We start from the raw sequence: 17,363 nt of genomic DNA on the forward strand, positions 1-17,363 counted from the left end.
TGGATACCGTGGAATACAAAAAGTACTGACATACAAGTCTACGATAATCGCAATGAATATCCGGAGGGGAGCCCTGATAGAGTCGATATGAGTGCTATTCGAAGAGATCCTTTCAGGGAGCATCCGAACGAAAATGCACAAAGCGTGTTATCGTCAATTCCATTTTTCCGTATGTGGGATGAAGGGAAAATTTATTCCTACGACAGAGAATGCGAGCAAGAGTACCTAATTGACGGTAGGTGCCGTCGTCCAACAATGCGCGGATGTGAAGATACTACTCATACAGGGGATAGCATTCCGATTTGCGATACCTGCGAAGAAGAAAACCGCGAGAAGTTTTACGAGGAATTTTCGAGTTTTGCCCTCCAAATGAGACAATACTTTTGTCATCAATGTTCTGGTTCTATTGAGGGCTTACTCGGTATGGCCGCTAATATGGGTTGCGATGTTTATTTCGATAACTTTTCGCATTTGCCAATGCCAGATTTTACAGGCGATTCACTTATCGGTACGGGACTAACTAGACTGGTTGGGGGTTGGCGAGGCCATCCTCTAGAGATAACTGGTTGTTCCTGCGGCGTTAAGCTACTGGGTCGTCGTCTGTGTAGCCCTCACAGATTACAGCATTTACTAAATCTTCAAGAAGCTGTGTCGGATATGAAGATATATGTTGATAGTCTGTACGGAAGAATGGTTTGTCCAGGGTGTAGAAGCTTGCCTGGCATCAACAATTACAACTTCCAAGGCCCATTAGGCGGACAAAATACGTGTAAGGCATGGGTATGCTTGGCTTGTCACGGCTTCGTGATAACCGAAAATACTACTGTCTTAATACCGAGAGATTACCTAAAGTCGGGGGCACCCAGACCCGCTATCGCACCATATGGTATAAGGCCGGAAGAATTACAAATCGCGAATGAAAAACTACGGAGGCAATTCGAGAGCAGGCTGGTAATTAGGCCCAGGCGGTAAGATGCCCTGACTTAGTGAAACAACATTAATACTGCTTAGCTTTAATATCTAAGTATGTAATAGTGTTTCCAATGAGATTATAAGGGGGCTATTTAGAGTATATTAATAGACCTCCTTAATTACATGTTTAGTTGACATCTACTTCTTATGGAGTACCTCTAAGTTATTATCACGTATTGAGTGTACTTATGTAGCCATGTAGTTCCTAAGTCTATTAGGAATATAGTTACCTATTATATTGAAAAGAACAAAGGAGTGAGTGTAATAAGTTTGAGATGATCATGTATAGACATGCACTCCCTGCACCGTGACATACACCAAATATGCCAATAGGGGTGAAAAATAGTTAAAGGTAAGTAGGTACCTACCTATCCTGCCTACCTAGGTAGGTACCTATGTATGCTAATAGCTGACATATATGGTAACCTGATCCTTGATAGAATTCAACACTCAGGGTTGAAATCGCTGAGGTTATTACTTATCCATCAAATCTTCTCTTTCGGCAACGACATCCATAGTCCATCACACCTTGCAAATTCTATCTGATGTTTGTCCTTAACCGTTACGTCTAAACTCATTTTCCGCCCCTCTATTCTGTTAAGAGATGCTGTTACGACGACAGTTTGTGGGGTAGGTAGAGGCTTCAGAAACCGCACAGTCATGCTCGCAGTAAAGAATCGGACGTTATTCAAATCCAAGACACCTCGTGGCAAACACCGCCCTTGCGCCTCTTCACGCGTCTGAACTTGATGATTGATAAAAATAAGACTCCCCATTGCCTCATCTATCATAGAGCTAATGAATCCACCGTGGGTTGTCCCATTATATCCGTTCACTCCTGGACGTAAGTCGAAAATTAAGGAGGCGGAGTTGATCAAAAGTTTCGGATTAAGTTGTGAGGATGGGTTTAACAAGGTAGAAGGGCTTGCCTCTATATCCGAATTAGAGGAAACTGGGTCTTGGTAAAAGCCGATGCAGTATGGCACGGTGTCGGTATTATTGAGCGTCTTCCGAAATAATTGATCTTGACTTGGAGAGTGGCCGGTAGGATCCTCTGGCAATCGAGAGGTGGGGGTAAATGTAATCACACCAGGACGCTCAAGCAGAGTGGCGCACCATGGCGTTGACTTGAAATGACGCGTCGCCTCGACTAAGGAAGAATTGTGCTCCATTTTATGGTCGTATGGGCGAGTTTTTGATAGATAGCTAGTTCTCCTGACGACGATGAAAAAAATAACTGTACAGACTTAAGCTATTAGTTATGCCAACTACAATATATGAGGTTGGGAAAGCATAACTTCGGACTACTTGGTGCTATATTGGTAGTGGAGATTGGAGATGGCGGGTGAGGCTGGTCGTGAGTCGTACCTCGGCTGTTGAAGTTACCCTATCTTACCCCCCTAAGGTACGTCACCCTTATCACCATATAGGCGCATAGGTAGGTAGGTATAGTTTCACATGTTTGCGAAATATTCGACATAATAATGAACTCCTCTTGCGCCTTACCGCGTTACTTAAATTCCGTTCCGGGGGTGGGCGCTCGAGTTGTTCACAATCATAGGATATGATGGCTATGACTGTGATTCTAGTTGATACGGATAGTAACAAAACCTTTGCTTTCTTATCAAACTTTAGAATTGTAGCTACCGACATTGCAACTGGGCGGAACCTACCGATTGCGTTTTCGTGTAGAAGGGAGTTGATGATGTAGTTGGAAAGGTTCATGGTAATATTGAGTAACTATTCAAGCCCGCATACATATAGCTGGTAGGTGACAGATTTCGAGTCGCTCGTTCTCATAGGATACTAAGCATGAGTATAGATCCTTCGCGAGACGCTTCATCTCAACGTCACTATCCTTTTTCACAGTCAAAGCGCTAGACAATGCTGTGGTAGGAGGAAAGTATCCAATAAAAAGCAAAAGGGGTTTCATTAATCCCATTGCAAAGCCGTAGGCTGACCTTACTGTCTTTGGAGACACTGCTGGTAAGTTTTGTCATGAAAGAACGCTTGATAACGAATTAAAGCATTTAAACAAGGGGTTCCTGACCCATTAGAAATGGGGTATAAGCCTGTATTGAACACCATTTGCCTGGTAGGAGGCTTTGCCAATGATGCAAACGCTCTTATAGAACTTTATTCTTGATGTGGCTTACATCATTAAGATCAGCCAGACTTTAGCTATCAAGCTTAAGGGCATGCAAACGGTGGCCGTGCTTAGTGACGATCTCATCCACTTAGATTGAGTATCGCCTCTTAAGACTGCCTCAGACTGAGTATAGTAGCCAATCTTCAGGCGCACCTTTGGCACTTCCTTACGGGTCAAATAGCAGTACCTGTGGGTATCTGGCTCAATGCCTTATGGTTGATACTCCGGCCTCTCGCCAAATATCTCAATATAGAGCAGAAAAAAAAGAAACACATTGACATACTTTTTCCAGATGGTCTACTCTATCGAACTGGTGATTCCCTTGTTATTTTATTCATTAGCGCGTGGAGATGTGCTTATCCGGGTGGAGTCAGTGAGACGGCGGACGAAGGCATGCAGGAAACGGGCCTGGATCGGATTAGATCAGCTGGCTGTAGGTAGTAGACCGGATAAAGGAGGCCAAAGGTAAGCTCTTCATGCTCGTGCTACCGCTTAGATTTTGAAGGCAAGGTACGACACTACAACGTTTCCATATGAAGTTAGAATACTCTAGACGCTGCTCGTAGTTTTTAACTAGTCGGGCGTCTTAAGAAATGAATAGGGTTGTGTGACGATCCAAGCACGGGAGACGAGATGTGGATATCAGAGTACAACCTTACATGTCTCTAGATATGTATGTCTCAATAGATCTGTCGTCATAAAAATTACCTAACATATATGCTATGCCGCGTTCCACTCATTTGATAGCCCTAAAAAAAGATCAATATTTGTTGGGATCCGTTGGTTAATGATTTGTTGAAAGTATTCCAACTTTCCCTCGCAAGATTTAGATGCCTCGGCTTGTCAAAAAGATCGACTTGAGCTACGCCCTAATCTCAGCTCCTAATCTCTAGCGGGAACAGCCGCCAAGGGTCCAATACCCACTTCACACGAATTTATGCATCTTGAAGTAAATATTTGATTGGCTATTATTCGTAAAGCACCTCCACTTAAACAGGCCCTGGTACATGAGCCCCACCATTGAGCCCAGAACACCGGGAGCGGGTTGGTCATGGTTATTTATGCAATCCGAAGTGCCGGTGTTGGGGTGAAGACGATTTCGGGGTAGAGATATGTATTACCTGGCGTAGTTTTCACATGACGGCTCTATGAGATACCTCGGCACTCTGCTTCGTTGGCTACTATGGAAGGACGGGTTACCAGAGTAGCTGTTCAGAAACTTGGTGTTAGTTACCAGGTATGTATCATGAGAAGGAAAGACAAACATTCGTGAAGAGATGTATTGATAGTCCGATGTCTCGAACCCCTTGACTTCACATATGGTAATTAAGTGAGAGGCTTTTGTAAATAAAACTGAGTTAGAATTTTGGTTAGGCCGCCGAACTTGATATCATCACGTTAGTATAGTCGTCATTAAGATGAGCTCCATCATTACTCCCCCGGCCTCCTACTCGTCGCTTTTTCTTCAAAGATATCACTGTCTCTCACGTCCTTGCTAATCCCTCAGCTATAACCAAAGTCCTCATTTTAGCCTTCAACCGTCCCGAGAAGTACAATGCCGTGACTAAGTAAGAATCTGCTGACCAGTAAATCACCCTGTCCCAGCTGCCTCTACTCGATCACCACAGCTAAGCGGGAATAGGGGCGGTCGTGTTGCTCTAGCTATAACAAGGTGCATTAAATCTACTATCGTCGCTCTGAACGGTCCTGCTGCTGGCTTTGGCCTCACTATCATACTCCCTGCCACAATTCGCGTCGCTTGGTCAGGCGCAAAAGTAGCACTCCCCCTTTCCCGGCGAGGACTGACGATGGATGAGCATGAATTTCCTTTCTAGCCCTGGTGGAGTACTGGGGAAAGGGGTTTCATACACCAAGCTGACGGCGGACTAAAAACAAAAATCTAATACATGATTGATTTCTACGATCTGTTCGCTCATTCCTTGAGAGGTAGGTTTCTAAGTAGTGATGTAAGAAGACAATAGCGGGCCCTAAAATGGCTTGACCAATTTTATGGGCAGCTATAATTACTCGGTGTTGTCTGATAACTAGTGTCATGTCAGGCTTCAATGGTTTGTTCTTCTCTGGAGTGCTCCTATTTCTAAAGTGTTAGGAGACAAAGCGCTGCTCCATAGGCTACCTAGTTAGTATTCTACACTTTTTAGTATTTGCATTACGTATAATGTAATTTGAGTTTCGTTCTATCGCGATATAGAAACTACCTTGATACATTTGACGGGTGTTATAGGTATATGTTAACAGTTTTCCTGTGCCCAACTACAGGAAGAGTAGGTATTTGCTATAGAGATCTTGGTCATTCACAATCTCGCGGTTATTTTCACATGATCGAGTTACTTCATGTCAAGGAAGCGTTGCAAGCCGCGGGTTTGGATTCATTGCTGACGACTGTCGAAAAACAAACGTATTATCCCCGAGGTAATAGCATCCCATGTGGCGTGCCTGTCTGCAACATAGGCCTCTTTCACAATACACAATGTCTTCCACGTCGGCTTCTCGAGAGCGCTGCGGACAACCTACCACTTACCACCTCAGGCTTTAACGGAATTAGCCACCGAAAATTGCAGAATAATGTAACATGACATATGAATCTAAAGACATTTGGAGTGCCGAGCGGTTCTCATTTAGATAGTTTATTGGATACGGTAACCGTGGCTGATTAATTGTAATATGCCCTGCTGCTGTTAACCTATGACATTGGATGATTTCATAATGCTCCATGGAAGAGTGTCAAGGCTAACGTGAAAATATTTTCTGTTGGCTTGACTGTTCCGGAGGTTGATCTACAGGCATATGTTTTAATTGGGGCCTGGTAAGGCTGTGCCTCGGCTGTTTCTGTTGAGTTCTTGAAATGCAATTGGAAATGCCTGCCGTTAGATGGGGATGAGGGGTTGGATTTTCGATTCCCCAACATTCATCGCTAGTGCAGAAGAGATAATTAATAGATATAAGTGTGGATGATTGAGTGTGAGTTAACTCAGTATTATAGCACTAAGAGTAAATGACTAAAGCGACTAGACTATGTTTTTTCAGGGAGCAGTTATCAACAACCTCACATTTGGTTACCCATCATGGCAGAGTTATTCATTATTGGGAATTTGCCTGGCTGGCTATTTGTTGATTGTCAGATACCTTCGTTACCGCCGGAAATCGAACATTGAAGCCCCTTTTATGAAAGGAAACCGGCCTCTCTCGAGTATGACTACCGAAGAAGCCTATAAAATCATGATGCAGCTGCAAGAGCTCGAGTTCCCATACGCATTTGCAAAAGCTCGCAAGATTGCACTGCTTAAAGTAGGCCTCTCGACACGTTGAGCCATTGGTTGATGTTTATAATGTCTCAGATAGCTAACGATACAATCACTTTCAGGCAGGAGGCATCCCGACCATGTCTAAACTCTTCGCCGTCACTGGTCAAAATACCAAACGTAACGCAGGAAGACGCTCCGTCGACACTGAGGTTCTTCTTCGAGAATCACAGTCCAAGCGTCGGGACTCGGAGCGTTACGCTATGGCCGTGGCGAGGATGAACTACCTGTAATCATAATAGCTGAACATCTTTAAAGAGTATATGTACTTCATTTGCTAATCTTTATCCTGTAGCCATTCACGTTATCGACGCGCCGACAAAATTACTGACCCCGATCTGCTTCACACCCTCGGTGACGGTCTTGCTGAGATCTTAAATGTTGTGAATAGAGAAGAATGGCGCAAGTTGACTGACGTCGAGATGTGCGCCGTTGGTGTTTTCCACAAGAATCTGGGAGAAGATATGGAGATCCCATTCACTCCACTACCATCAAGCGCAGAAGGGTGGAAAGATGGTGTGCATTTCGCCAGGGAGCTAAGAGACTGGACAGTCCGATATGAAGAAGATGTGGCAAGGGCTACAGCAACAAACGACCAGTATGTTAGGGTATATGTTGATTCAGCTGTCGCAAACTTGCCTGGAGTCGTCAGGACAACTTTAAGAAAGGTCTTAGCGGATAACCTAGATGACGTTATGAGGACAAGCCTCTGGTAAGTTTATCAGGAGTACCCTAACCGTTGACCTGAAATATATTGGGGTATTAAGAATATTAATTGACAAGTTTTGCAGTTTGGAAGCGCCTGGCCCGATTCTCTCGTCTCTCCTAGCAATAATTCGCAATATTCGAATAGTACTCCTTCGGTACGCGGCACTACCGCGTCCATCTTCACGGAGAGTGAAGATGGTCGATGATTCACCGAACCCGAAGACTGGGCTATATAATTTCGAACGGAAGACCTTGCAGCCATGGTATGTAAGACCGACATTCTGGTCAATTTGGGGACCTGGTGCTTTCCTCATCAAGCTGTTTGGTGGGAAATTGCCTGGTTCGGGGGGAGACAGGTATATCCCCCAAGGCTATGACTTGATGACAATTGGGCCAGAACCGCAGAAAGGTAAGGGGTCCGAGGACATGATTGCGAATGTACAGATTATTAGGAGTAAAGGGGTAGCAACATGTCCATTCTCACAGGCGCAAGGTGGAGTTTTTTAAGGGACTTGAGCAAGTTATGGGTGATATAACTATCGACATCGCATTGAAAATAGGCCTGATCGATGCAATAATGAAGTCAAGAACAATTCCATAGTTAGTGCGTTGAATATATCCTACTATGACCATTTCTTCTATTCATAGGCAGCTTCATAATTCGCTACAAATCTTACGCCTAAAATATATTGTTGCTGATGGGGGCTGCGAAAACAAATCGACAACTGGTGTTACCCATATGGACAAATTTGGAAATCTAGATGCATGTTGGGGCTATTTAAGGCAGGCTGCACAGGTGCACGATGTGACTATTGGCTCTACTAGTCAGCTTGCATCTCGATCTAGAATAATGAACCATTCATATTCCTTGAATATATTACTATTACACCATCTCTCGAAGAACTGCACCGTTACAATGGGATCAAGTCACCGAGTTGTAACCTTGCTGAGGGGTATTATTATATCTCCTCTAAGCCACACCGCTGTGCACCAACTTGAGGATTACTGCTGAAAGCTCAAGGCATTGTTTAAGACCTCGCCATGTCGTGGGATATCTAAAATTTCACTTACCAATCTTATTTACGACATATGGCAAGATTTTTGAGCCGCTTTTACGCAGTGAAAGAATGTCCGGTGTCCGCCGCGGCGGGTTCGCCCCGATTCCACAAGAGGAACATGTTAGCGAACAGCAACCAGAGCGGAAATGGACCCCAAAAAGTGATTTTCGCAGCCAAGTGCAACAGGTACTTCGACAAAGTACCATACAGCAAGAAAAAGGTCAAGAAAGCACACGTATCTCGCCCGCTTTTTCAGATACGACACTCATCAATGGTGATTATTTAGATGTACCGCTAAGGCATCATGAAGAAAATATCGGAAACTACGTGGAGTATTGTGGTGGATTCTACGGCCCTGAAGCTGTAGGTCTCTCGCCAATATCAAGTGCTAGAGCTGGTCTTGGGCTGGAAGTTCATTGTGAACCCGCTGTCCCTTGCCTCTCTTCTGGGGGGCCTCTTGTTGATGATAACTGGCACGGCACAAGCTACTGTGGATCTGAAGGGAAGATCGAGGAAGAAGATAAAATTGAGAAAAGGAACTATAAACCACTTTTCTTAAGAGGGAAAGCTTTAGTTATCCTTTTCTTAACTCTAGCAGTCCTTATTGCCTTAGCTGAACTTGCGATTCAATGTCTTCCAAATGATCCAGGGGTTAACCCATTCTCTCAAGAATACGAACAAACTACAAGAATCTACCATCGACTCAATTCTGAAATTAAGACTCGTTTCCCTAGCAATCTAGTTCATTTCAAACGCCAGAATGAAACTAGTCCGGTGACAACTATACCTACCTCACTTACTGAAGTTACGTCTTATACCATTCCTGAGACTACACCATCCTCAAGCTCAACATCACAAATAACAACAGCACCTCCAGTAGGAGGAGGGACAACAACTGAGATATCAACATCACATACGGTACCTGTAATAATTCCACCGTCGGAGCCACAGCCGCCGCTTCCAACATCGACTTCAAAAGTTCCTCCTCCGCCTTTGCCATCCTCGCAAGATAACCCTGTACCATCAGTCACCTCTTCATCTGAATCTTCTCCATCACCTCCTTTTACACCACCTGTGCCACCAGTTCCACCAGCCCCACCAACAACATCATCTACGCTAAAGTCCTCGTCATCAGTCACACTACCAGGGCCACAGGAGCCTACAGGACCACATGAGAGTTCGTCGTCGGGGAATCAGTGGCCATGGCCTACGTCGAGTCATCCAGGCCGTCCAGACCATTCAGGTCAACCTCCAATATTATATCCACCTACCTCACAGCTTACAAGTTCCGATGAAACTTCTACGCCTTCCACACCACCAGTGTCATCGCGATCAACAGCCCCGGACCTTCCCACTGGCGCCGACCCGACGAAAACAGAACCTACATTGTCATCATCCACAGGCCCCGACCCTACTTGGACAGGCCCTACAATAACGATACCTACACAACCACCACCACCGCCGCCGACTTCCTCCAGCGTAACTAAACCGGACCCACCTCCAGCTTCAACCGCAAGCCTTCCATTTTCAACCTCAACGGAACCTCTTGGAACTGCGACAGAAACCCAGGGGACTACTACACGCCTTCCAGTCAGCTCGTCAAAAATCCACTCTTCGAGTATAATTACTTCTAGTACAACTACTACTAAAACTACAGGGGAGTCCCCAAGTAGTCCATCAACACAAACAAAACCCGCGTCTTCTAGCAGCTTGATTAGTGAAAAGACATCCATAAAAACTAGCACGACAGCTAGTAACACTGGGTACACCTCGGGATCTTTGTCTTTAACATATTCTGAATCTCAAGCTATAACACTATCTCCATCTAGCACGACTGCAAGTAGCATCCCAACTCGGACATCGCAATCATCATTGCCGGTATCTAAAACGACAGAAACTGGATTGCCGGAGCCTTTCATAACAATTACTAAAATTCCTGATGGGCCATCGCCGCCTCCGTCTACAACTATAACAATAACTACTTCGACCAGTCGAGATGGTGTAGTCTTTATGACTACTTTCGCCAAGGCGATAAAAGCTCAGCTAGATGATTCAGTCACGAAGTTTATTACTACATATACGGATTCCCATGGCAAACCAACTCGAACGGAGACCATCTTGGCACAAGCATCTATGGAACCAGTTGTTTACAGAGATTCCCATGGAAACCCTACCAGAACAGATACGCTGGTCGTGCTTCGCTCGCCAAGGAAGACGACTTTAACGGACTATCAAGGACGGGCAACATTAACCCAGGATTATTATCTTGGTCTATCTACAGATGTTTTATACGACGATGCTGGCCACCCAACGGCCACTAAGACATCCCTGGTTACCGAGATTCCTATACTAACTACCCTATTTAACGAGAACGGCGTAGCAACCCTAACGAAAACCGAGCTTGTCCCCCTATCTTTAACAACAACGGTTTTTGCAACGCCAACTTCGGAAGCGTCGTCGAATTCCAAAATCCAGAAGGAATTGAGCGTCGTACCCATTTCCAACGGGAGATATTTCGTAGGCCTTATGCTTCCTACGTTTATCGCGATTGCCGTGTCGATTCCGATCAGGATACTCGACCAAAATGCAAGGCTCTACCATCCATTCCACGCACTAACAGCAACTCGAGGGGCACTATCTCGTGACACTCTATGTTTTCAGACGTCAAGGATATGGAACATCAAGGCACGCTTTCGCTCACTATTAAATGGGGAAAGCCTCCTTACCCTGACCGGGCTTTTGGTATTGGGAAGTGTGATTATGGTCCCGCTGACATCCGAATCAGTCCGGATTATCCTAGGTGGTCCGAACTGTGCAGGGTCAAGAGGAGACTCCTCTGTCTGCACCATGGCCCTCGGTGTCAACCCGGTGCCGGCCCAAGTCGCCGTAGCGCTCCTCGCCTTCATGACTGTTCTCGTCGGGATAACTGCGATTGTGCTTCGGAAATGGAAGACGGGGTTAAGTTGGAACCCTTGGAGTTTATTCCGTATGGGACATCTCGCGGCGAACAATGAAATTCGCACCTTGCTGTTGCGGCGCCTGCGTGAAAAGGACGGCCGGATAACTTACGAATACGTAGCTAAGGCATTGGCAGGGGTGTCCTTTGTTTTGGACTCTTATAGAGAGAATGGGGAGCTTAAATATGGGTTACTCATCCCAAATGAGGTACAGTCTTTGAAAGGGGGTGGTAAGTCAGTGGCTTTTTCAGGGGGGAAGATTTCTCGGCGGCGGAGGAAAGGTGATTATATGCCCTTCTTTATCCTCACATGGACCGGGAAGCTGCTTTTCCTAGCATTGTTATGCGGTATGATGATTGGTTTAATGATTTATACCATTATGGGGGACGGCCAGGACTATACACAATTTATGGCGGGTAGATGGCGCGTTGTGCGGTTTACGTTTACTACAGTCGGCGTTTTGATCTCAATAATATGGGGATCATTCTTCTATGGTAAGTTCAGCGAAACATTTCCGTCCTTGGGTTATCATGCTAACAAACCACACCAGCCGTCGCGTTTCTTAGTCCTCATAAATTACTCTATCGAATCCGACTCTACAACGGAGAAGCCGCATATATGACACCACCCACTAACCCCTTTACCGGTATTTGGTCATCACTGGCACCCGGACGCCGGGATATCTATCTCGGGTTCGTATGTGCTACTTCGATCTTATCTGAGATCCTCCCTTTGCTTTTAAGTACCGCCTTGGACAAATGTACCGAAAGGTTTTGGGCACATACGGTTTGTCTCTGGATGGCAGTAGGTGTATTAACCATAATGATTTCTGTGGTTGGGTTTTCCTTCTTTGTAATTTGGCCGCCTATGCCGATCGATCCTAGTATGATAGCCGGCGGGGTCTATTATGCGTTAACTAACTTTGCATCTATGAGTCCATCGGCGGGATTGCTCTTTGGAAAAGCGAGCCCGGGTCTCGTTTAAGGTGGTCGTCAGGAGGGATGGCTGGTCTAAATAAGGAGATTATCTTTTCCCCCTATTTTTGAAATAGGGGGAAGAGATAAGACCATCACCAATATTGACCCATAGGGGTTCATAATAATATAATTCCTCCATATATTTTTAGTAAATATATATACATCTATAGACCTAACACTCGTGAAATCTCATATATTTGGAGTATGGCATATAGTTATGTACATTCGGTCCAGTACTTGGATCTCCTCATCAATTATGCCTATCTTGGTGCCTTGCTTGGTGGTACTTGAGACCCTTTTCCGCACGGTCAATAGCACGCTTGGTGGCCTCATCAAGATCCTCTGCTGGGAGACCCAAGACATCGTTAGCAACCGTTCCATACTTGCCTTCGAAGTCGTTACAGCCATCCCGAAAGACTCTACTGTAGAGAAGTTGAGGGTAGGCTAGCGTCTCGCCACCAAAAAGTCGTTTCCTCGCGTCTTGGAAACGTTTATCGCTTTCCTCGTACTCGATTTTCCAGTCTGACTCTTTGGTCCCTGTAGCATGGAGAACAGCGGCGAACATGTCTTTTTGGCTAAGGTAGAATGAAGACACGTATACGAACTTGTTCTTGTAACTCGACAAGCTCGGCACCCCTTCCTTGTCCGGTTCGATTGGCAAAGATAGTAGTTTGGCTACGGCTCTGCCTACCTGTGGCCAGGTCTGTATGTGAAATCCTTAGCATGCCATATATAAAGAAAAAAAAAACAGTAAGTTGTACGCACAGTGGTATTCATCTTGGTTTCGCCGTTATCGAAAAACGTCCAAGTCCGCGTCTTCCACTCCATACCGTATGTTTCCTTTCCAAAGCCAAGGCTGTACTCGTACCAGAAGCCCGTTACCACACCTATCCATGAACTCTTGCCTAACTCCTCGACTAACTTTCGCGAGGACAGTTCAATATCCCCTATAAGGACATCTTTCCCCAAAATTTCGTCTGCCATGTCGCATCCCCATTCATTGGGTAATACGAAAGGTACGTCAGCAGCGGCGGCAGCGCGAATGAGTTTTTCCTGCGTATCTGGGGCGGCCCTCGTGTCCATGGTAATAATAAGTGCATCTTGACCTTTTAATCCATTCACTAATGTTGATTCTTCGTCGTAGTCTACCTTGACGACCTTTACCCCTTCAGGGACGGAACTAGCAGCCGAGCTGCTCTTACGCGTAATAGCAGTAATCTCATGCTTCCCTAGCTTCAGTAGCTCTTCTACAATGAATGATCCAACTGTTCCGGTTGCCTATTATGTAGACGTGACTGGTTAGTAAAAGTCCAGTACAGCAGATGTACAGGATATAGACTTATAAGAGGGAGATAGTGACTTACCCCAACGACCGCTACCTTCTTGATGTAATTGCTCTGAGACATGATAACTTAGGATAATCCTTTCTGGGATGTAAAGAAGTGCTGATTTTGCTTGATATGATGAGATTTCGTTGTATAGATTGATGCTAAAACAAGCAGTCTTTGGTCTCGCTTTATATATGCGAGATGAAACAGGATTTATATCATCCTCGATACACAGCGAGATAGCTTTTTCAACCCACTCTAGGAGCAGTCCCTCTTTCAAGCTCTACGAGTCATTCCTTACCATGTTAGAGTTTCGGAATCTAACGGACTTAGTAGCTACATCCTTTATCGGGATTAATGGACATAATAGCTTCCACTCATATACTACGTATCGGAGTTAATTAATTACCACTTTCGGAACCGTGGCCCGCTTCCTTCCCATCCACTGGCGCTTCTTGGTCAACCAAAATAGCCAATGAGGTTGTTCTCTTGCATTCATATACCAAGGGTGGACTAGGAATTCGGCCTTTACGAGAGCGCGAGAGTTACATCACTAGTTGCGAGGTTTTACTTCCCTCCAGTCTTCGATAATTTGGGAGTCTAGCTTATAAATCGGACCTGCAAGAGTTAGTTGCTGCTGAATGGAACGGTATAGGAGCAGTGTAGGTGGCTTGGCGACTAGAGGTAGCTTCTTCATGGGCTGGGGGGATCCTGATCTACATATATAGATACCTAGGTAGGTAGGCATATGTATATGTCCTTGCTAATATGCGCAGTACTGGATCTGGCAGCAGTCCTTTTGACAACTCATCTCAGCAGTCACCATAAGGTAGCGTCTAGGGCACTACAGATTATAAAAGCAGAGGTCTATATATACGAGCCTGCTTAGGTACTCTTATGATGTATGCAGAGAGTGAGTTGATAAGCTCACTAAATTGGTTTTCCTTCGGAGATAAGAGCCCCTATTATTCAGTCAGGGAGAATATTCCTAACATAAGGACTATACTTTCAATTCATATTTTTACAGAAAACATAAATATCAAAATAAACTTGAGATTAGTATAAGTAATACGGGACTTACAGCAGCGAATATCTATTGTTTGTAAACTCAGGCTTATAGTTGTAGTCTGAGGCACATTGGTTGATTATAGGCTAGTTTTGGCCAAGGTTAAAAGACCTGATGTATACCATTTCTAATATCTTTACAAGTACTAATAGCAAACTGCCTTTAATCGTACTGAAAAGTAGATAGCTGTTTATTCTAATCCTGGGCGCTTTTATAATTCTGTTACAACACTTTTCGTAAAATTCCTGAAGAGTACCTTAGTTTTAATCTTGGCTGAAACTGGCATAATCGACTATTGTATTTGAGATCTTTTCCTCTGGCTTCAACTAACTATTCATCTTGAGAAAGATCCCGGGTTCTCCATCTCGACCACACGTCATATGCCCCGTGGCATTCCATTTTACCAACCGGCTATGAGCCGTATCGGGCGGCCGGATTCATAGTTATCCGCTCTTCACCAACCTGGAAACCCCGTTCGGAATTTCGGACGTTTAACCGGACCAAGCCTGTCTTTGTAAATGGCCGATGTTGTATCGTCGTATATCTAGCACCATAGCACCAAAGCCCCGCATATCGATGATACTTTTTTACTTGTTAACCAAAATGTTCGACTAGTTGGTAGGGCAACATTATAGATAAGTATCATGTAGTCTATATCATCGTAATACATTCTGAATACTTAGCGTCAGGTGTGATTTGCATGGAATATCAAGTATTCAACCTATTCTAATAGTATTAACTACCTCTATTCATGCGTGTCGTTACGAGCCCTGGTCAAGTTCCATAAACTTTAAGTCTTCGGTTTAATGTCCCCTCTTAAACATCAGGGTTACAATATGACCAGACAACTATCGTTTTTCAATTGCAGTCGGAAACCATAAAGCCTCGCAACAAGCCATGAGATTTCTGCTCGACTCTCTTCAAAACGATCTCAAACTTTGAAAACAATAACCATCATGGTCGCGATAACAGACACCTTAATGCTGTCTACGGATAAGCCAATGATGCCACGCCTTGCAACATTGCTTGCCTGTCTTGTGAGACCACCCCCTAACTTACTAGAGAAGGTTCAAACTCAAAACTAACCATCAACAGGTGCTAGGATATATGCTGTGGGCTGTCATATACAATCTCTTCGTTAGTCCCCTTCGTAAGGTTCCAGGCCCAATACTGTGGGCGATATCACCCCTTCCCCACGGGCTTGTGCAATGTTTCGGGACGCCTCACAGAAAAATTCTTGCCCTGCACCAAAAGTATGGCGATGTCGTTCGTACGGGACCCAAGTCAGTCTCTTTACTCAATCATGACGCATGGAGGCAAGTGTATGGACATCGCAAGGCAGGTCAGCCAGAAAATTCCAAGGAGCCCTCCATCTTCCACACGATCCCCCAAAGCATTATCGTCGCAGATTCCGAGAATCATACCCGAGTTCGCCGGATACTTGCCAATGGGTTTTCTGCACAAAGCATGATCAAGCAAGAATCTTTAATGGGAGGTTACATTGATCTTTTCTTTGAGCGATTGAGGGAACACCATCTTAGCGGCAGGCCCATTGACATGGTTAAGTGGTTCAACTACGTGACATTCGACGTAATTGGCGATTTAGCGTTCGGAGAGCCCTTCGGCTGTCTGGAAAATTCGAATTACCACGCTTGGGTTGCTATGATATTTCAACAATTCAAGGAGATTCAAGTGTTAACGCAGCTGCGACGAACTTACCCAACTCTGAATGCCGCCATTAGCCCGATACTTCAAACGTTCGCTGCGAAGAAAATACGAGAGCAGAGAGAGTTAGTTGAGATCAAAGTTGATAAGCGACTGGCTTTACAGTCCGAACGACCTGATTTTATGGACGCCATGATTGCTCCAGGTCCAGATGGTAAACAGGTATTATGGGAATATCCTCTCCGTATAGAAAACTTCCAATTCTTATCTTTGCACTAGAAATTATCTCTCAAAGAACTGCAGCATAACGCAAACTTCTTGATCGTGGCTGGTTCTGAGACGACTGCAACCACGTAAGTGACTACCTTTTTTCGAGGCCGCACTCTGACTGATATTTGTAGGTTATGTGGTATAACGTCCTTGCTATGTGCGCACCCTCGAGTGCTGGCTAAACTTCGTGATGAAGTCTTATCGGCATTTAGTACCGAGGCTGAAATCACCCTTCTCAACGTCCAGAGACTCAAATACATGACGGCAGTCATTGACGAGGGGTTGCGAATCTATCCTGCGGCGCCCGCTTCTGTCCCACGTCTGATCCATCAAGGAGGTGCCATAATCTGCGGGACATATCTTCCTCAGAACGTAAGTCATCAGATATACTAGTATCGCAGCGATTGGTAACTAACTTCTCAACATAGACTGTCGTGGATATCTGGCATTGGCCTATGTATCACAGCGAAAGTAACTTCGCCTTGGCAGAGTCGTTCATTCCCGAACGATGGCTAGGCGACCCACGGTTTGCAAATGACAACAGGGATGCTTTCCAACCCTTTTCCACTGGAGGGCGGAACTGCCTAGGTAGGAAGTAAGTTTTACAGCGAAGAAAGCGTATCCCTATCTATGAAAATATTAACAATAATCTCTAGTCTTGCATACGCAGAGATGAGATTGATTCTAGCGAGGCTCGTTTGGAACTACGATATCTCATTGGCCAACGAAGCAGATAAAGACTGGGTTAGGGACCAGCAGATGTGGTTCATGTGGGATAAGCCACCTTTGAACATACGCCTTGAACGTCGCAAGGGCCAGTGAAGCACCTATATAGCAGTAGCAAATGCCCTGATTTTACGTAAGGAGGTACGACTATTGTTATTGTTTAA

The 17,363-nt window shown here is 45.0% G+C and overlaps 3 protein-coding genes across 3 annotated transcripts; 2 read left to right on the forward strand and 1 right to left on the reverse strand.

The window, feature by feature from the left end:
• Positions 1–6,307: 6,307 nt before the first annotated feature.
• Positions 6,308–7,659, forward strand: GL218_00048 (uncharacterized protein; the record flags this gene model as incomplete). Its single annotated transcript, XM_033576457.1, has 4 exons — positions 6,308–6,430; positions 6,507–6,673; positions 6,740–7,156; positions 7,236–7,659. The coding sequence occupies 4 exons, from the start codon at positions 6,308–6,310 to the stop codon at positions 7,657–7,659; spliced, it is 1,131 nt and encodes a 376-aa protein (XP_033442193.1).
• Positions 7,660–12,394: 4,735 nt separating this feature from the next.
• On the reverse strand, positions 12,395–13,550 carry GL218_00049 (putative isoflavone reductase family protein; the record flags this gene model as incomplete). The annotated part of the gene is made up of 3 exons (XM_033576458.1): positions 12,395–12,847; positions 12,910–13,422; positions 13,509–13,550. 3 exons carry the CDS (start codon positions 13,548–13,550, stop codon positions 12,395–12,397), a joined length of 1,008 nt encoding a protein of 335 aa, XP_033442194.1.
• Positions 13,551–15,494: 1,944 nt separating this feature from the next.
• Positions 15,495–17,295, forward strand: GL218_00050 (Isotrichodermin C-15 hydroxylase; the record flags this gene model as incomplete). The annotated part of the gene is made up of 6 exons (XM_033576459.1): positions 15,495–15,575; positions 15,634–16,425; positions 16,483–16,556; positions 16,605–16,845; positions 16,902–17,068; positions 17,130–17,295. 6 exons carry the CDS (start codon positions 15,495–15,497, stop codon positions 17,293–17,295), a joined length of 1,521 nt encoding a protein of 506 aa, XP_033441704.1.
• Positions 17,296–17,363: the final 68 nt, after the last annotated feature.

This window comes from Daldinia childiae (genome assembly GCF_008694065.1).
Source record: "Daldinia childiae strain JS-1345 chromosome Unknown Scaffold1, whole genome shotgun sequence".
NCBI classification, from domain to species: domain Eukaryota; kingdom Fungi; phylum Ascomycota; class Sordariomycetes; order Xylariales; family Hypoxylaceae; genus Daldinia; species Daldinia childiae.